The sequence below is a fragment of the Micromys minutus genome (genome assembly GCF_963924665.1).
Source record: "Micromys minutus genome assembly, chromosome: 32".
Lineage (NCBI taxonomy): Eukaryota > Metazoa > Chordata > Mammalia > Rodentia > Muridae > Micromys > Micromys minutus.
The window spans coordinates 20,973,224-20,993,487 of record NC_137967.1 but is presented as its reverse complement, the minus strand read 5'-3'; the positions used below and the strand labels follow the sequence as shown (position 1 = coordinate 20,993,487).

At 51.0% G+C, this 20,264-nt stretch overlaps 2 protein-coding genes and 1 pseudogene across 3 annotated transcripts; 2 read left to right on the top strand and 1 right to left on the bottom strand.

The window, feature by feature from the left end:
- Nucleotides 1–1,783: 1,783 nt before the first annotated feature.
- Nucleotides 1,784–3,787, top strand: PNMA8B (PNMA family member 8B; the record flags this gene model as incomplete). The annotated part of the gene is made up of 1 exon (XM_080908467.1): nucleotides 1,784–3,787. The coding sequence occupies one exon, from the start codon at nucleotides 1,784–1,786 to the stop codon at nucleotides 3,785–3,787; it is 2,004 nt and encodes a 667-aa protein (XP_080764593.1).
- Nucleotides 3,788–8,030: 4,243 nt separating this feature from the next.
- LOC308413651 (large ribosomal subunit protein eL32-like) lies at nucleotides 8,031–8,503 on the bottom strand (annotated as a pseudogene). Its single transcript has one exon. The product of its transcript is annotated as a large ribosomal subunit protein eL32-like (transcript).
- Nucleotides 8,504–18,423: 9,920 nt separating this feature from the next.
- PNMA8A (PNMA family member 8A) lies at nucleotides 18,424–19,734 on the top strand (the record flags this gene model as incomplete). The annotated part of the gene is made up of 1 exon (XM_080908699.1): nucleotides 18,424–19,734. One exon carries the CDS (start codon nucleotides 18,424–18,426, stop codon nucleotides 19,732–19,734), a length of 1,311 nt encoding a protein of 436 aa, XP_080764825.1.
- Between the last annotated feature and the right edge of the window lie 530 nt (nucleotides 19,735–20,264).

The window sequence follows — 20,264 nt, the reverse complement described above, 5'->3', positions numbered from 1 at the left end:
AACAGCATCACAGCCATTGCTCAAAGAGAGGCAACTGTAAGCCAGCTTCTCTCAAGGATTGGGGTCTCCGGAGAACCCCTAGAGAAAGGAACAATGGCTGTCACCATTTCACACAGAAGCAAATAGATGAGGGAAGGTTCTAGAAGATCCTCAAAGCTGTAGCCTGAAAAGCAGTAAGGATAGAATATAAATCCAACAGGTAGTCTATTCGACCCCATAGAGTGAGAAACAGGCAGCTCAAGAGCCTTCGAAGCAACGGACCATGGACATGACAGTGGGGAGAGCTGACCTCCTTAGACTTGTTCTCTGACCTCCATACTTATGCCGTGCACAGGCAGGCCCCACCCACATGCACGTACAATTGCACACACACAAATCATAAATAAAAAATTAAAAATAAAGAATTTGGAAGGCCTGGTTACAGTGGTTCATACCTCTGATCCCAGCATTCTAAGGCAGGAGGATTGCCAGGAATTTGAGGCTAGCCTGGACTACATAGCGATATTCTGTTTCGAAAACCAAACCCCAGAAGGTTGCAGGCATGCTAACCTGCAGCTTTAATCCCAGCACTCAGGAGGCAGGCAGAGGCAGAGGCACATCGCTGAGTTTGTGGCTAACCTGGGCTACACAGTTCCAGACTAACCTGGGCTACAAAGTGAGATCCTGCTTCAAAAACAGGATATAGGAAAAGCTATGAGGGAAGCCGGTTTCTCTCCGTGAGTCTGATACCCACTTACTGAGTCACGCACACCCAAATACCTCTCAGATCATAAAGGACAGCTAACCTGGGCTTCTATGCTTGAAATCAAGACTACTATACCTTAAAACATAGGTCTGTGTGAAGTCACACCTCCAAAGGACAGTTTGATTTGGGGCTTTATTAATCAGAGGTCTTTCTGCCCCGTGGGAATGAGGATGTAGTTCGGTTGGTAGAGTGCTTGCACAGCGCCAGAAACGTATTAATAAAACAACGCAGGCTAGACATCACTCAGGCCTGTAATCGCAGTACTTGTGAAGAGGGCAGAAGCAGGAGAATCAGAAGTTCAAGGTCATCCTTGGCTACATGGCAAGTTCAAGGCTAGCCTGGTCTACAGGAGACCTTGCCTCAAAAAAACAAAACCAAAATAAATGACCCTAGTGGAAGCCTCTATTTTTTCAAAGGCTGTCTGTATCCCTTGAAGAGAGACTGATCTTCAGCGGTGTCCACAGTGACTTTGCCTTTCCCACCTGGCCCTTTAAGAGCAGCTGCTGCGACCAGAACCGGGCAGACCCCAGCTGCTGCCTGCAGTGTTACTATGGAGACAGGGACTAGCGGGAGGGGGCGGGGAGGGGACTGGGTCCGCGCAGGCGCAGACGGAGGCTGCCGTTCCGCAGCGGCCCCGCTGAGCGTCTAGACCAGGATCCGCGCTTCGCCGACTCCGCGGGAGCACGGGCGAGCCGCTGCTCCCTCCTACCCCCACGCCCACCGGGTGTGTTCCTCGCCACCCTCCGGTACCCCGGTGCCCAATCACCTAGGTTGTCAAGGGACAAAGGGAGGAGCAACCCGGGCCAGCCGGGAGAACGGACACGTAAGCCCCCTGCGGACCCTCGGATTGCCCCGGGGGAAGATCGTTGCATCCCGCTCGCTAGCGGGTAGCTCTTGCCCTGAGCCCCGAACCCAGAGCCTGGACTCTAACCCTGCGGGTGGCTTTTCCGGAGTGGGATTGACCCAGCCGGTGTTCCGCAGCCCACCCCTTTCTTCGGGTTCCCTCCCGCCCAAGATTAGCCTCCTCCGGGCAGCGCCATGGCTATGAACCTTCTGCAAGATTGGTGTAAGGAGCTGGAAGTGGAGGTGCACAGGGCCCTTCTGATCACGGGCATCCCTGAGCGCCTGCAGCAGGCGGACATCGAAGCTACCCTGAGGCCAGACTTGCAGCCCCTGGGCAACTACAGGCTTCGGACTGTGAGAGCTGTGACCAAGGAGAAGGCTCAGGCCGCCCTCGTAGAATTTGGGGCCGACTTCGATCACTCTGCCATACCTATCCACATTAGGGGAGAGAATGGGAACTGGAAGATCCTGAGTAAGGACCGCGGGCAGGATGCGCGGGTCCTCAGGCAGATGAGGCGCCTGTTGCTGGATGAAAGGCCCATGGATGACTTCAGAGAAATTGCCATCCCTCTGGTATTGGAGGCTCAGGCCCAGGCCAAGGGATTAGGAAAGGAGGCCAAGAAGGCTGGTTCCTCTGAAGGGGCAGCTAGGAGCGGCCGTCGGGGACGTCGGGGAGGCAAGCGCAGATCTAGAAGCCACAAGTTCACGGCCCAGAAGGGCCAGAAGAGGAGCCGGGGAGGGCGCCGAGCCAGGAGTGAGTCGGAAGACTCTTCCGATGACAGCCTGGGCATCGTCATAGAAGAGATCTACGCGGAAGACCTAAGCGTAGACGAAGACCAGAGAGCCCTGTATGCCACGCTCCAAGCAGCCGCCAAAGAGCTTACCAAGAAGTGGGCCTTCCGGGGTGACCAGGACGAAGGAGATGGCCCCCGAGAGTTCTTGGCACTTGTCACTGTCACAGACAAAGCTAAGAAGGAAGAGATAGAGAAAGACCTCCCGGGGACTGAGTCTATCTGCTTAAACATCAAAGACGAAAAGAGCGGGGTCCCTGATCTGGTTGCGCTGCTGGCTGTGAGAGACACCCCAGCAGTGGAGGTAGATACCGAGGTGGAGGATGATGATGACGACGACGAAGATGATGACGACGACGAAGATGATGAAGAAGAAGAAGATGACGACGAAGATGACGACGACGATGATGATTCCGACAGCGAGTCTCTGGAAAATGGAGAGCCGGGGAAGGAAGTGATGGATAGCCCCGAGTTTGTGGCTATAGTGGCTTATACAGATCCCGCCGATCCCTCGGCCAGAGAAGAAATGCTAAAAATCGCTTCTGTGATTGAGACCCTAGGCTGGGGTGATAAAAAAGACAAAAAAGATGTCCTCCCTCAAGTCCTGTCCGTCATGGCCAAGGACACCGCTGGGCCCAGGGTGAAGGTCGAGGAGGCAGGCCGCCAGGTGGACGCCATGGTCCTAAGGAAGGCAGAGGAAGATGGGAATCTTCTGGAATGTATCTCTACGTTGGCTGAAGCGGAGAACTGCCCCAAAGGAAAGAAGTCTGGCCTAGGTCTCCTCAGAGGCTGGACCGCTGAGGGCCACCAGGGGGGCCTCTTGGAGCTGGTGGCACTCTTGGCTGCGCAAGATATGGTGGAAGCCGTGAGAGAGGAAGAAGCCAGCAGGTGGGGCGGTAGTGGAAGTGGTGGCCGGAAGTGCGATCACAGCCAAGGTGGTTTGTCCGACGTCCTGGCTTTCCTGGCCTCCCAGGAGAATCTAGAATCCAACGAGGAATCGGAGGAGGATTCAGACACGGAGTCAGAGGGAGGCTCCGAGAACTCTGACAGCGAAGAGTCAGAACCTGGCGACAGCGTGTCCAAGAAGCCGCGCGCCAAGAGAGCGCGCACCGGCTCCAAAGGCTTGGCACCACCCGGCGCCACCGCAGTCTCCACCGCGTCCCGGGCACGCAAAACCCGCAGGGGTGGCCGCGGCCGGGGCCGGGGTGTCACCCCAGAGAAGAAAGCGGGGAGCGGGGCTTCAACCGAGGACCATGCGGGGAACAAGAAGAAGAAGAAGAAGGGATCCGCAGGCGCCGGGGCCCGTGCCAGGGCTGGCGAGGCCAAGGGACAGCCAGCTGCTGTTTCCAAGTCTACCCGTGGAAAGAAAGCACGCAGGGGCCCAAGGCGGGCTCCCAAATGCCGTTAGTGCCGCAGATGTCACTACGAGCCCTGTCTCTTGTGTGTCGACCCCCCCCCCCATTTTCTCCTATTCTCTCTCCTCCCTGCAGCTCCCCTCTCGCTTAACCGCGCGCGATTGCTTTGTGCTCTGCCGCTTCCCGGGCTGGCTATGGCCGGTGCCCAGCCTTCCCTCAGTTCCGTGAACAGATGGCGTGAGCGATCATTAAGGCTGCAGCCTAGAAAGAAGGAAAAGCGACAAGGCACTGCAGTGGCCGGAGGGTGCGGAGGAGAAATGGGCCTGAAGACGCGGAAGGGCTCTGCTCTACCTCTGGAGCCCCACCCCCCTGTGCCCGCGTGAGTGTGTGTGTGTGTGTGTGTGTGTGCCTGGCACTCCTGCCTGCCCATCCTGGTCGTACAGTTGGGATCTACTGTGAGGCCCCTCTGGTCCTGACTAGGAGTTAGGACCAGAGTGTAGGGGCCGTGTATATGTGTGTGTGTGTGTGTGTGTGTGTGTGTGTGTGTGTATTTTGAGGGGAAGGTATTCCATAATGAAAGTCTGAGGGGGCTGGGAGCTGGAGGGGGAATAAAAGTGGGGGATAGAGGGAAAATGCTGGCGACGGGGCTGGAGAGGAGGGGGAAAGGAGGGAAGGAAGAGAAGGTGTTTGGGTCAGCCCACCCTCCTGAGGCTTTGCAGGTGGGAAAGAGGGGAAGCTAAGCCTCTCCCAGCAGCCCTTGTCCACAGATTGAGCGGGTAATGCCCTGCCGGTATGTTCCGATTTGGAAAACTTACGTGAAGTGCAGATTTCTGGCTTTCTGGGCAAGCCCTGCCCCTCCTACTGCGGTTCCCCAGCTGTCACTGGCCACCCCTCAGCTGCTTGCCCTTGTAACTCTTGACTTAATATGACAATGGAGTCCCTTGTTCACCCCCCCAACTGTGTGCAGTAAGTACCCCAGATCCCCTTAAAGGATCAATTGCCCCCATAGTAGGAAGCAGTTGCTGCGCCCCACCCCAGCATCACTGGTCCCCCAGTGAAACCTGGCCGATGCTGGCCACACTCTAGTCCTCAGCTGTCCCTGAGAACAGCCGCTTGGGTTGTGTTTTCCTGAGGTGTTCCGTGTTTTGATGTGTAGATAATGCTTTGTCCTGCACAGCACTTTGCACCCTCTTGTTCCCGTGTGTGTGTGTGTGTGTGTGTGTGTGTGTGTGTGTGTGTGTGTGCAACTTTCTATCCCCAGGAAGTGACCAGTTCGTGGTACCTGGACCCTCTAGGATGTAACAGAAGTTCTGACCAGCCTCACACCCAGACTGAGCTGTCCAGCTCCTCCGTGGGGACATACGGAAACTGCAAGGGGCGTGGGTACCTCTTTACTCAGAGGCAGCCTCTCTCCTTGCTTCCCAGGACCAGTGGTGAAGAGGGGAAAGATGGAGAGGCAGGCCAGAGGGGCCTGCTGGCTGGAGAGGAAACCCCACTTCATGCAGGCTGATGGACTTGGGGTCTGGTGGCTGGGGAGGGCCCCACATGTCACTTCCCCTTGCATAGTTATAGGTACCTGTCCTTGTGTGCCGTGTGAACCCGGGGTCCTCAAATGAAGCAATGAAGCATCTTAGTTGTTGATTTTCCTCTGTGGTCTGGACAGTGGCGTGAGAGTGTGCCAGGTTGAGGGGCCCGCCTTGCTGTCATGGCTGACACTTGTCCCTATGTGGAGTCTCTGTTGCCCTTCCACACTCCAGTTCAACCCTGGGCATGGCCACTTTTATTGAGACCTACAGCCCCTAGACCCTGAGCCTCACCCCAGAGCCAAATCCTGCACCCGGGCTCTGGCTTTGAGCCCGGTCAGGGTCGCACTGTCAGGAATGCCAACGTGTCGGTCCAGGGGGTTGTCTTAGCAGCCACACCTGACAGCCGGTAGTGTCACTTCTCTCTCCATACCCTGGAAGAGGTAACTATGTCAACACAACTGCAAAGCCAAACATCCTACAGTGATCCGGACCCTCCTGGTCTAATAGTGTCACCACTGGCCACACCGGGGTATATTCAGTTTGCACAGAACAGAAATGAAATAGAGCTAAACATTGCCTTTGTCTTTGAAGTCCCATCTGCACATACTCAGGTCCTTCACATGGCCAGTGGTGACCACATTGCTCACTGTAGGCACAGGACATCTCCATGGCCACTGAACATTTTCTCTGTCACTGAGGTCCACTCATGAGATCCAACCTCTGCCTCATTTCCCATAACTCCTCTGTGTCTTCAGTTCCCCAGGTCCTAGGAAGCACTGCATTCTCCTACCCCAGGGCCTTTGCACAAGCTGCTTCTGTTGCCTGGGATGTCCTTTCTCGGGATTCTTCAGATGTCACATTCCCAACGAAGGCCCCCTAATGATACTTCCCAAAATCAGAGCCCTGACTGCTCCTTGGCAGGTTTGTGTGTCAACCACCACAAGGGCGATACCGATCCCGGAAGGGGATGGGTACACCGCTCAAAGATGAAACAAGGGCTCTCTTCCTGGGTTGGGGGAGGCACTTCTGAAAAGCCTATACTCTGGAACCCAGGTCACTGGAGTCTGGAGACCCCAAACTCAGAGATAATTTTACTGAAGACCATCCGGAGGCGTTGGCGCGTCGATGTGGCTGTTTTTTTTTTGTTTGTTTGTTTGTTTTTGTTTTTGTTTTTTTGTTTTTTTTCTTGTTTTTTGCTGTAGCCTTCAGGACGGACCAGCCACCTTCTCCAACCCCAGTATTCATCCCATTCAAACTCAACAGCCTTGGCAAAGAACTTTGGAGTTAGGGTTTTGGGAGTCATACGTGCCCTACCCCAAAAAGGGGATGAATGGGTAGAGGGAAAGCAGAGCCTCTCAGAGGAAGATCCAAGTAGCGAGCGTGGGGTATATTCTGTGCTCCCGGTGCGTAGCGGCAAGCAGCGTCCTACCGATTGGCTGACTTTGTTGTTGGGTTGGGTAAACTGGACACCAGATGCATTGACGAGGAACATTCCAGAGCCATATGGTCTCTGGACGGAGGTAGCTGAGGGTCAAAAATAAATAAAAAAGAGCAGAAGGAGCTGTGGAGTGGAGGCCCTAAGGTCCGCAGGGGCCGGATGGGGAGGAGGCAAGGAGATGGGTTTCATACTCGCAGCCTTTGCTGGAGGAGCAAACCTGCGGGGAGCCCTGAATGGCGGAGGTGGGCGGTGCAGGCTGCCCTCTGGCGGCAGAAAAGGTAACTACAGCAAGGCTGCGCAATGCGGATTCCTTCTGGACCGGTCAGGAGCGGTCCTGGAAGGGGCCACAGGTGACGAATTCTCTAGATAAGGACACGATCTGCGTGTTAGATATCCTGAACTTCTGGCTGTAAAAGGCTCCCAAGGCAGAAGCCTGAGGACAACTGAGGCAGCAGAGGCCTGAGGGAAGTTACACGGCAAGGCCAGAGACTGACCAGAGACCGACAGCGTGTAATTGCCAGCCCCTCCCGTGCAAGGATCAGAGCTGGACCCCGGGGAAACAGTGTCACCGAGGCACTGTTTAGCATCATGTATGTGGTAGCGCACATCTTCACTCAGAAAGTGAAGGCTGGAGGATTGGTTCAAGGCTAGCCTGGTCTACATAGGAAATTCCAGGTCAGCCTGGGCTACAAGAGACCCTGTACCAAAACCAAGCAAGATCCAGCTCTAGATGGGCATGGAGGAGTTTGGTGCACTATGACGTCCTGAGTTCTATTCCAGCTCATGTGGTGGAGGAAGGGAACTGACTCTCACAGCGACCTCTGATCTACATGTGTGAGTCATAACAAGTGCATGTCCAAACACACACACACACACACACACACACACACACACCTGTCTGGCACCCACAGAGGACCCGGATCCTTAGTGCAGGCTCCTCCCCTTTCACGGGGTACTTCTAGCCCAAGCAGAAGTACTTCACAGGAGCTGCAGAGGCCCCATTGTACCACGAGAGGGTGCCCAGAGATCACGGGCTCAACCACACGCTTACCACAGATGCAACTGGCACCGAAGCCTGGCTGCCTCACTGGCTCCTGGAATTTGTGAGAAATGCACATTCTTGGGCCCACCCTGCCTCTGTCGAGCCATTTCAGGGACGGGCAAACTAAACCTACCCAGGGACTAAAAGGCAAGGCCAGTCTAAGAACAGTTACCCTGGGGTCCAAGTCTCGCCATACTTTGGAATCTGCTGCTTGGCTCCGGGTTACACAACTACCCACGGAGCCCATTTCGTTTTAAGTTTTATTTATTTATATTGCAATTTTTGTGGTTTTATTTAAACCCCGGCGACGCACGTAAAGCCATGTATTCATTTTCTTCGCTGCGGAGCCTGGCGCTGGGATTGGTGACTCTGACGGCCAGCTGTGCGGCTGTTTCTGCGGTGGCTTTTGGTTCTTAGAGGACATCGTGAGCGATCTCAGCACAGTAAGATTTGCTACACATTAGCAGCACTTCTAGCTCCTTGACATTGTGGACCAGAAACTTCCAGAAGCCGCTAGGCAGCGAGTGATTGTTTTTATTTTGTTGTTGGTTTTGTTTTGTTTTTTTTTTTCATCCGTAACCAATGTTGGGGTTCAGGATCATCTGGCCCTTGAATCTTCTCCACTCCCTGTTGTGGATGCCTCTGGGTTTCTGCCAGTATCGCTTAATTTTCACGTATCGGTCCGATTGGTGCCTGAGGAACTTCTTGGTCCCCCTTTTTTTTGGACGATCTTGGGCTTCAGCGGAGGCCGGAGGGCAGCCATGATGCCGCCGCCATACAGATGACAGCCTCCTCGCAGGCAGTGCCGAGGAAGAAGCAGGATTTTATTCTTTCTGAAATAGACTCTTTCTGTAGCTCTGGCCGTACAGCTCAGTCTAGCCTCAAACTCACAGAGATCCCCCGGTGTCTATCTCGGAGTCCGGGATTAAGGGCGTGCACCCCGCATGCTTGGCTAAGTCCTCCAGGAGCTATACAAATACTGGGCTGCATTGGACACTAAAGGAGCTTCCTGTGGGCAGAAGGCTCTGCTCTGCGCTGACTCCTTGTTCAGGAAAGGAATATGCTTTGATGAGGTAGCCCCTCCGAAAGCAAGAAGGAAGTGACGAACGCAGGAAGTCTCTGCGTTTTGTGGCAACAGCTCTCTCTCTGTGTGTTCTAACATTTTTATCTTTGGTGACACCGGGGAGCAACTAAGTTGGTCCAAATCGAGGCTGAAGTGGAGTCTGGCTCCTGGGGTTTTCTCCCTGGATGCCTGTTTCCTTCAGAACTAAAAGTGCAGAGGCACCGGTCAGAAACAGTTTGGGACTGGGCCTGCAGGAACCACCTGCGCCTTCTTGGGTGACAAAGCTTTGAACACGTCTCACTACTAGTCTATTCCGTATTGCGGTGACAAAACCAGGGAACAGTTTGTGGGAGAAATGCTTTATATTGGCTTATAGGTTCAGAGAAATTTCAGTCCATCGGTGATGGGGAAGGTATAGCAGTTTGGGGGAATGAACCCGTTGCCATGGTGACAAACCAATCAAACCAATCCTCAGAGGTACCACTGCTAGAAACGCGGGGGGGGGGGGGTGCGAGGATCAGTAGGACCTATCTCTGCCTCCGAAAGGCAGCCTTCCCATAAAACCCTAACCCCATTTTGGTAGTGGAGTAACCTGATGTTGAAGAGGTGGAGAGAGGAGAGTCGTGAGTTCAAGGTCTGCCTCATCTACATCTACAGGGCTTGGGAGAAAGCTCGTTTGGTAAAGTGCTGTCTATACAAGCCTGGGGTCCTGAGTTTGGATTCCCAGCATCCAGAGGAGAAGTGGGGTGTGGCTGACACGTGCTTGTACGCCCAGCACGGGGGACCTAGAGTCGGGAGTGGTCCTGGCTAGCCAGTCTGGCCGAACTTATGAGCTCCTGGTTAGTGTGATACAGGGCTGTGAGCTATGCGGTCTATGCACTTTTGTGCATGCGTGTGATGCCGTGGAGACCAGAAGTCTGCTGCAGATACAATACAGAACTTTATACCTGCTAAGTAAGTGCTCTACCACTGAGCCACGCCCCCAGCCCCTCACTGGGGGATTCTAGGCAGGGGCTCTACCACTGAGCCACACCCCCAGCCCCTCACAAATGAGAGAAACCTGTCTGTGTTTTGTGCATTTGGCTCACAAATCTCTTAAGAGTGGGTTTTTACACTGTTGGGTCTCAGGTGTTTATCGGCGGAACATTCTAAGATATGGTTTTAGCGTGTACTTGGCTGCTGTAAACCATGAAGGTGACCCTAAAGTTGTGGTCACTTGAAAACAATTTTAAGGGACGGGAAGATGGCAAACGCTGAAGTGCTTGTGGCATAAATATGAGGATCTGAGCTGTGTCTGGCACCCGTGGAAAAGCCTGGCATGGCGACCCTGCAATCCTGGTGCTTTGACTCGAAGGGCATTGTCATACTGAATGGCTGGGTCAGAACACTGGCTGCTCTTCCAGAGGACACATGCTTGATGCCCAGTTCTCACAGCAGGCGACTCTCAGATGTCTAACTCCTGTTCCAGGAAGATCAGACACCATCTTCTGGCCTCAAGACAGTCATGCAGGGCCAAGTCCAGGCTTCCACATGCACAGGCATGTACAAACACCTGTACACACTCACACACGTCAGCACATGAACACACACATACACACACACACACTAACTTGGAAAGTCATGGGTTAGTTAATGCACAAAGAGGAATTTGCCCCAGTTGGGTTAGAAACCAAGGCTACTTCACCGTGGATATGGAGATGTCACCATGGAGGGGTGTGAATGGATGTTTGGTGACAATGACATCATTACATCTTTCTAAAGATGAATTCTGGGGCCAGTGCGATGGTTCATCGAGCAGGGACACTGGCCATCAGCACTGATGACATGAGTCCCGTTTCCAGGACCAAGATGGCAGACCCCAAATTGTCCTCTGACCTCCAGCCACGTGGTCCTGCATGTGAGTACATACACAATAATAAATAATAACGAAATGTAGGGAGAGGGCTCCAGGAAGTGGATGGTGGACTGCGGGAGAGTCACTAATGTTATCCTTTGCTAATGTGACACTGCCAGGTTGCCCAGTGGTGTCTCAAAACCATGAGCACACAGGTGACATTGGACTCAGGGGGTCCTTTCTTTCTTTATGTATCTCTGACCAAGAATTTTTAAAGATTTATTTATTTGTTTTATGTATCTGAGTACACCATTGCTGTCCTCAGACACACCAGAAGAGGGCATCAAATCCCATTACAGATGGTTGTGAGCCACCATGTGGTTGCTGGGATTTGAACTCAGGACCTCTGGAGGAGCAGTCAGTGCTCTAACCACTGAGCCATCTCTCCAGCCCCCGAGTAGTGATTTTGTTTCCTTTGGTTTCGATAGAGGCTTATACTTATTGCCAGACTATTATTTTCTCAGCACAGTGGGCGGAAGTATTTTTAAATTATTAAATGATGTGTAGGCAATGCTGGTGGTGGGCTGGGCGGTCTAGCCTTAGGTCAACTAGACACAAGCTTGAGCCGTCTGAGAGGTGGGAGCCTGGATGGAGAAAATGACTCTAAGACTGGGCTGTAGACAAGGCTGTATGGCATTTTCTCCGTGATTGACGGGGAGGGCGAGCCCACTGTGGGTTGTGCCATCCCCCGTCCTGTGTTCTGTGAGAAAGCGAAGGTGAGCAAGCTGGTAAGCAGCACGCGCTCCTCCCTCCTCCGTGCTCAGCTCCGGCCATGTTTGAGTTCCTATCCCGACTTCCTAGGATGGGGAGCCGGAAATGTAACCGGAGCAGAACAGCGACCCTAACGAAGACCCTGGCTGATCTTCTTCTTTGGCTATTTTTCTTTTTTTTCCCCTAAGAAAGATGACTTAAGGAAGAAAAATGGCCAGGGCTCCTGCTTGTGTGGCTACAGCCTCAGCTGGAGCGCTGCTTCCGAGCAAGCCAGCTGCTGCCATTAGTCCGATTAGTCCCGAGGCAGTTCCGCCTGCAGCTGGGGCTGTAACTGGAGCTCACCCCACATTACACGTAATCCTAAAAGCATGAGAAAAGCAGAATGACCGGGATAAGGTTACCAAGGTGATGTCGCTGAAGCATTGGGCTTTTCTCTTCTCTGCTCGCCCCTCCCTCCTCTCCTTTTCCCTCCCTCCTTCCCTTTCCTTTCCTCTCCCTTCCCTTCTCTTCCCTTTCTTTTTCTTTCTTTCTTTCTTTCTTCTTTCTTTCTTTCTTTCTTTTTCTTTCTTTCTTTCTTCTTTCTTTCTTTCTTTCTTTCTTTCTTTCTTTCTTTCTTTCTTTCTTTCTTTCTTTCTTTCTTTCTTCTTTCTTTGAGACAGAAATTCTTCGTGTAGCCCTGGCTGTCCTGTAACTCACACTGTAGACCAGGCTGGCCTCAAACTGATCCACCTGCCTCTGCTGAGTGTTGGGATTAAATAAAGGCTTGTGCAAACACTGGCCAGCTTAAGAATGAGTCTTCAGTCTTAAACTTTTTCTACTAACCACATTTCTCCCTAAGAAATTTTTATGTGACCCCCAATATAAGGAAGAATAAAATATGCATACAGACCAAACATTTTCTGTTAATGAATAATGTCATGTATTTTAAAAGTTCCTTGATACGTACCTAATATTTTTATTATTAAATAAAAGGCAAAGGTGTGTGCTAATGGGATGATTGCTCTCTCATCTTAACTTGAAGAATTAAATCTTGGTTGAATATTTCATTTGCAGGATATAAAGAATCATCAGCAGTTTTAAAGTAAATTTATAATATATTGACTTTGGAACCATTGTGCCAAGGATGTTAATCCTGAACAGCACAAAATCCGAGGACCAGGCTGGTGAGATGGCTCAGGAGATAAAAGTGCTTGCTGTGTGGCTCATGACCTGAGTTGGATCCCTGGCTCCCAATGTGCCAGAGGAAAACAGGTCTCGTTATGATTGTTTTCTGGGGGCTGGAGAGATGGCTCAGTGGTTAGAGCACTGACTGCTCTTCCTGAGGTCCTGAGTTCAAATCCCAGCAACCATATGGTGGCTCACAACCATCTGTAATGAGATCTGATGCCCTCTTCTGGTGTGTCTGAGGACAGCTATGGTGTACTCATATATAATAAGTGAATGAATGAATACACAACCTCCACCCCAAACCCAAAGTTGTTCTATGACCTTCACACAAGCACTGTGATATATGAACTCTTGCCTTACACAGACATACATTATGTGCATGCAGACACACACACACACACACAATAACAATAAAAATTTAAAAACACAATAAGTATGCTATGGTCATTTTGGAAATTGTGTTCCAATGTCAGGAAACTTTATCTGTTATGAAACTCAAGCCATCAACTCAAATAACTTAAAAGATTTGTTTTATTTAGTTATTATTTATTTATATGTATTGGTGAGGGCAGGTGCCCGTGGAGGCAGAGGCCATTGGCTCCCCTAGAAGTTTTGTGATCTACCTGATGTGGTTTCTGGAAATCAAACTCAGGTCCTCTGCAAGAGCAGTGCTTGCCCTTAACTGCTGGATTCTCTCTCCAGTCTCAGGGTAACTAAAAATACTTTAGTTTATGTGTATGGGTGTATTATCTGCACGTGTGTATGCACACCACATATATGCAATGCCTTGGGGAGGCACAAGAGTGCATTGGTTCCCCTAGAACTGGAATTGCAGATGGTTGTGAGCCACCATGTGGTTGCTGGGAATTGAACTCGGGACCTCTGGAAGAGCAGTCAGTGCTCTAACCACTGAGCTATCTTACCGACCCCCTACTTTTTTGTGTTTGTGAGCTTGGGAGTCCCTATGCCATGGAACTTGGGTGGTAGTCCTGGGATTAAACCCAGGACACCAGGTGTGCTTCTTAATCTCCATTTTTAATTTGACACAAACTAGCGACACTTGGGAAAAGAGAATCTCAATTGAGGTGTTGCCTAGATCTGACTGGCCTGAGGGAGTGTCTGTAAGGGCATTGTGGGCAGGCCTAGACCATTGTGGGCAATGCCATTGGCTAACAGGTGGCATGCATGTCTTTAATCCCAGCCCCAGGCTGAGGCAGGCGGACTTCTGTTGAGCTCATGGCCAGCCTGGTCTACTCAGGACTGCAGAGTTCCAGAGAGCAAGCGTGAAAGCCGGGTTCTTCCACGGTCCTTGCCTCTGGTTTCTTGCTTGTATCCGTGCTGACCCCCATGTGTAAAAGATGAAGTAAACCCTTTCCTCCCTAAATTGCTCGCGGTCAGAGTGTTTTATTGCAGCTGCAGAAAGCAGCCGAGGACACTGGGTTTGGGAGGAATCGAGTTGAACGGAAGAGATTTGAGCGCAAGAGGAACACTGACAAAGACGGTCAACCTCAGTCTCCGAGGTGGGTGCGTTAGCTCGTACCTGGGAAAGGGAATCTAGGAGGAGCCCATACACTCCTATTTTGGCTACTTAAGATTAATATTTGCCTTTGCTGACTTGAAACAAGCTGATGTCATCTGAGAAGCTTAAACCTAACTTGAGAAAATGCCCCTATCAGATTAGCCTGTAGGCAAGCCTGTGGGACATTTTCTTGATTGATGTGGGAGGGCTTAGCCCACTGTGGGCGGTGCCATCTCTGGTCAGGTAGCTGTGGAGTGTATAAGAAAGCAAACTGAGCAAGCCAGTAAACAGAGGAGTCCTTGCTCTAGGTTCCAGGCTTGACTTTCCTCACTGAGGGCTTAGAGCTGCAAGCTGAAATAAACCCCTTTCTCCACAAGTTGCTTTTTTGGTCATGATGTTTATCACAGTCGTAGGAAGCAAACGAAGGCACTGCTAAACCTTCTCCGGAGTTGGTGTTCCTGGAAGTTTGATGAGTTTTCAACAACAACAAAAACCCAGCAGGGTAAAAGAGAAACCCTAAGCCTAGCAGAGATGGCGGCACGTGCTCGCCATCCCAGCTCTCCAAGTGCTGGTGCCGGAGGACCTTGAATTTAGAGCCAGCCTGTTCCACACAGTTGGAACTTGTCTCACCAGAGAAACGGAGCTGGGCGTGCTGACTCACTCCTGCAATAGCACTGGGGAGGCCGAGTCAGGAGAAGCAGGAGCTCAAGGCGATCGTTGGCTAAGTAGGGAATACGAGGCCGGCCTGAGATCAAACAAACCCAAACCCAAAGGCTAAACAGAGAGGAAGAATATGGAAAAATAACCCTAAACACAAAGCAGAGAATGATGCAAACGCTGGGGTTGCAGAGATGTGTTGTCTTGGAAACCGCTCTGCAGTGTTGTCATAGAAACCAGAGGGCGATGTATCGTCATGGAAACCCGTCCTATTAGGGGTGCTTCAGAACTATTTTTAAATCCTCTGGCAATCAGTGTAGGTTCTTAACGTGAGTTCTGGCAAGTAACTGATTCCACTAAGTACAAGTGTATAAGACATAAACACACACATATAAATTTTCTCCTTGTATTTATATATTCTTTTTCTACATGAAAAATATTTATTATTTTTATTGAGATAGTTTTCCAAGCATAGGCCTCAAATTTGAAATGTATCCAAGGACAACCTGGATACTATTAACCCACCTGTCAGGGTTACAGGTGTACACCACCACACTGACTTCTAACTAACTCTTTTAAGACAGTCGTGTTATACAGCCATGCGTGGCCTGGTACTTGATCTGCAGATCTAGCAAGCCTTGGCTTCTGGGACCCTCATGCTGAGAAAACAGGCATGCACTATGATGCCTGGCTTTATAAACACATCTTAATTTATTTACACTCGCCATTTTTATCTTTATTTAATGTGCTTTTTTTTTTTTTTTTTTTACCTGCATGTGCGTCCTGTATATACCTGGTAACCATAGTGACCAGAAGAGCAAGTCAGATTTTTTGGAGTTAGACTCACAGATGCGTGTGAATCACCATGGAGACAGACCATGGGTCCTATTCCAGAGCAGCCAGTGAGCTATAACCATTGAGCTATAACTCCAGTTTGATAACCCCAGGAAAAGTCTCACTATACAGCATTGACTGGCCTGGAACTCAAAGAGATCCCCCTGCCTCTGCTTCCTAAGTGCTGGGATTAAAAGTGTGAGCCATCACACCTGACCATAAACAGATTTTAATTTTTTCTCTCTTAAATGTAATTATTAATTATGTATTTTGGATTTCATCATAAGTCTCTGTGTATACATAATATTAGTCCATTTTCACATATTTAAAATACTTTAAATCTCATTTTCAAATTTATTTATTTTGATTTTTTTGAGAGGGTTTTTCTGTGTATCCCTAACTGTTCTGAAACTCCCTCTGTAGATCAGACACACTTTTACACACATGGCATGCACACATACTAAGAAGTGAAACTACTTTGAAATACAGAGGTTTAGAGATGTGACTTTCTCTAACCCCACATTTCACTGAAACAGCATAATTCAAATATATCATCTTTTTTTTTCAGCTGACAGCAAGAGAATTTATTGTACACGAGTTACACTTGGGCCACCAGAGAGAACAGAACTAGTCCAGAACGCCAAAGGTCCAGGGCGGAGGGCCAGAGGGACTGTTTTGGTGGTAAGAAAGGCGTTCCTTTTCCTGGGTGATCTCGGCGAGGTCACGTTCCAGGTCTACAGAGATTTATTACCAACAGCAGCAGAGTCCAACAACTTGTCCCGGTGTCCCGGCCCTCAGCATCCCTCTGCTCCTGCGGGCTTCGTGGGTGCACAAGCCACTTGGACCTCTGCCTCGTCTTTCTTTTGAGCTTCAGCCTGCGCGTTCTCTTCTTCGCTCTCGCGGTGCGGGAGATTCAAGGAAGATGATGCTAAGACCGAGAGCCAAATATATCATTTTTGGTTTTGTGTGTTTGGGAGCGGGGTTGGCTTACCCTGTGTGCTTGTGGTGACCAGAGGTCAATGTGGGTGTCTTCTCCCAATTGTTCTCCTCTTTATTTAGAGACTGAGTTTCACTATGTAGCCAAGGCTGACCTAGAATTTGCTGTGTAGTCCAGGCTGGCCTCAAACTCAGAGATCCTCCTGTCTCTGCCTCCCGAGTGCTGGGATTAAAGGCATGTGCTACCACTGCCTAGCTCACCTTGAATTTTTGAGGCAGGGTCTCTCACTGGTCTGGATCTTGCTGTTTCTGGCAGACTGGCTGTTCAGGGGGCTCCTGCTCCTGTGTCTGTCTCTAGCACTGGGATTAAAGGCTCATAGTGCCACACTTCACTTCTTTCGTGGGTGCTGGGGATTTGAACTCATGAACTTTTATGCTTGTCCAGCAAGTACTTTATTTGCTGAGCCATCTTCCTAGCCCTCCAGTTTCTTTTCTTTTTTCTTTTTTTTTTTTTTTTTATGACAGTCTTCCAAACATTCTTAGTCTACTGGAGAAAAATCTCAGTTTCTGGGCCACAGAAGTTTCCTTCTTTGTCATGATTTGTGATATGGTTGGTTAAATTCAGACATAATCCTACTTACAGGAAATTCCATCCAAGCCACCTCAACTTTAGAGAACGGTGTGAGGTAAGTCATCCTTGTCGCCTTCTTACTTCTTCAGCATTTTTGCGTTTGCCCCTGAAGTACCCAGAGGGCTCGATGTAGTTAGTTAGTTTACATGTGTGGGTATTTGGCATGTATATCTGTGCACTGCATATATACAGTGCCCACAGATGCCAGAAGAGGGCATTGGACCCCCAGAGCTGTAATTATAGTTGTGAACTGCCATGCGGGTGTTGGAACCAAACCTGGGTACTCTGGAAGTCTCCAGTGCTAAAACGCTGAGTTATCTTTCCAGCTCCCATTACTTTGAATTTTAGCACAACAGCAACAACAACAACAACAACATCAACAAATTATAAGAGTTGCCAGACATGGCGGCACAAGCCTTTGATTCTAGCACTCAGGAAGTAGAGGCAGGTAGGTTTCTGTGAGTTACAGGCCAACCTAGTCTACACAGAAAGTTCCAGGCCAGTCAGGACTGCACATTAGGACCCTGCCTTAGGGGTGAGAGTGGGATATATATGTGTGTGTATAAATTTGGAGAGAAAAAGGTAGCTCGTGGTGGAGAAATGGCTCTGGGGATATGCAGAACGTGGACTTTTTGCTCAGTGGCCACCTGAGCAGTCACAGCGGTTGCATCTTTTGTCTGTCTTCCATATTAAGCCTGAGCGCAGAGCCCACAGCAGGCCAGGATGATGCTTAGCAACCAGCGGATTGTTGCCATGGAGACTGCCTGAGATACGGCTCTGTGGACCTTGTGCAGAAAGCAAGTGCGCATGAGCGATCTTCAACGCCTGCCAGCTAGCTCGGTGCAGCTCGGAGGATCAAGGCTGTATGACCTTCGAGCTGGGGTTGGAGCTCAGCATAGACAGGCACGGCGTCCTGGCTCTTTGGGGCCAGAGCCTGCGCTTGGGAAAGCAGCTGCGCCTTGGCTTGGGTGAACTGTCCGAAGTGGGGGAGGCCAGAACATCCATGTGAACCTGTGGAGTGCCGGGCTCCAGGAACCGGCCAGGGCTGATTGCACCCTATTCTGACACGTGAGCACCAGGGGCTCAGGCTGGGAAGGAAGATCCTGGGATTGAGGGGTGGAGGGTGGGCGAGACGTCTTGTGCCTGTCCGTCTTCTAGGGAATCTGACCTCACTGTCTTCTTCCCCTTTGCAGGATTCACATTTCGGGATCGCCTCACCTCCACCCGCTCCTTCATAGACTCTCTGTTCCACGCCTGGGAAAAGCAGGAACATGTCGGAGCCCGTAGCCATGAACCTGCTGGAGGATTGGTGCAGGGGCATGGGGATGGACATCCACAGGTCCCTGTTGGTTACTGGCATTCCTGAGCACTGTAGCCACGCAGAAATTGAAGAGACCTTGAATGGGGTCCTCTTGCCGCTGGGCACTTACCGTGTCCTCAACAAAATCTTTTTGAGGCAAGAGAACGCGAAGGCTGCTCTAGTTGAGGTTAGCGAGGGTGTGAATCTGAGCTCTGTACCCCGGGAGTTCCCGGGGAGGGGCGGTGTCTGGAGAGTGGTTTGCAGGGACCCCACCCAGGACGGCGAGTTTTTAAAAAATCTGAACGAATTCCTGGATGCCGAAGAACGCACTTGGGAGGATGTGGTGCGCCTCTTGCGGCTTAACCCCAACCCACCACTCCCGAATTCAAACCAGCCTCCCCCGAACTGGGCAGAAACCTTGGGGATGCTCCTGGGCATGGTGGTACAGGTCATCTTCTACATGGACGCTGCAATCCGTAATCGGGAGGAAGAAGCGAGGGCTGAGGAGGCTGCTGAGGCCGAGTTGATGTCGGCTTGGGCTTCTACAGCGCGGAGGGCAGTAAAGAAGGAACCCGGGCTGGGCATAGAAGTCGGCTCAGCTTTCAAGATGGAGGACCGAAATTATTGGAAGAACACAGAGGATCATGGAGACCCAACAAAATCTCTAGTTCGCAGGGCTGGAGGTAAGATTCGCTCCAGGAGAAGGAAGCAGAGAAAGCATCCTAAGCAAGAACCAATATGCTGGAGAAAACCCCAAGGCAGCAATTGCAACAGCCGACACAGCAAGGCGAATTTGGAAGCTGGTGATGCTGCGGCTGCCCAAAGCTCAGACATCCCAGAGTCTGTCAAGAGCAACAAGAACCCCTTTGTGAAGCCGGAGGAGACAGTTTGGAAGAAGAAAAGAGTCTGGAGGAACCCCAGCGATCTTCCTCGGAGTGCGCTGCCCACAGCTGACAGCCCCGCGAATCTAGAGGATTCAGACCAAGATGGTGGACCCGAGAACCCCACAAAGAAGAAAGCCATGACCTGGGCCTCAAACAGGGTCCCTGCCCCCGTGAGGAAGAAGAAGAGGATGGGTTTGGGTGCTCTCTCCTACGTCCTGGTTGAATCTGGAGCCGCCAGGAACAAGACCGCGATTCCGAAGAAAGGGCCTGATTCTAGAAGGGTCGTGTCGGTTCCTCGGGGGACCCACGCTGATGACGCACCTGCTTCTACATCCGGGGCTCTGAAAGCCAAGCCAGGAGGCTTCCCTCGTGTGCCCAAAGGTGAATGCATATACTGAATGCACATAAAGATGACTTGGTTAGTTAAAAGTGGGGGTTTAGTGGGGGCACAGAGGGGTATACATGTTTGGTAGGTCAACGGGGTAACCAGGATGACCTCAAGGTATTGGAGGAGGTAAAAAGAAACCCACCCTCCTTGGTGAGGATTAGCGAGTCAGGGCCTGGGCCTCCCTCGTAACTAGGCATCATTAGGGTCACTTGGGATCCATGACCATCTGATCAATTTCTCTCCATGACAACGTAATGGTTTTGGCGTAGGACATCATGGCGCATGCTTGTAATCCCAGCCTTTGGGAGACGAAGCAGAGGGTTGAGAGCTTGAAGTCAGTTGGGCTACATAAAAAGGATTCTGTTGTCTGTTAGGGCGTAGGGCCCTAAGGCTAATGTTTCAAGGGCCTGGCTGGGTGGGGGTGGGGGCGGCCATGGTCCGGGACTCAGGAATTCTCAGGCTATAAATATCTAATTATGGTTCTCCCTGTTGCCTTTGGTGTGTTCTGATCTCTCCACAGATTCCAGGAAGCTATGACTT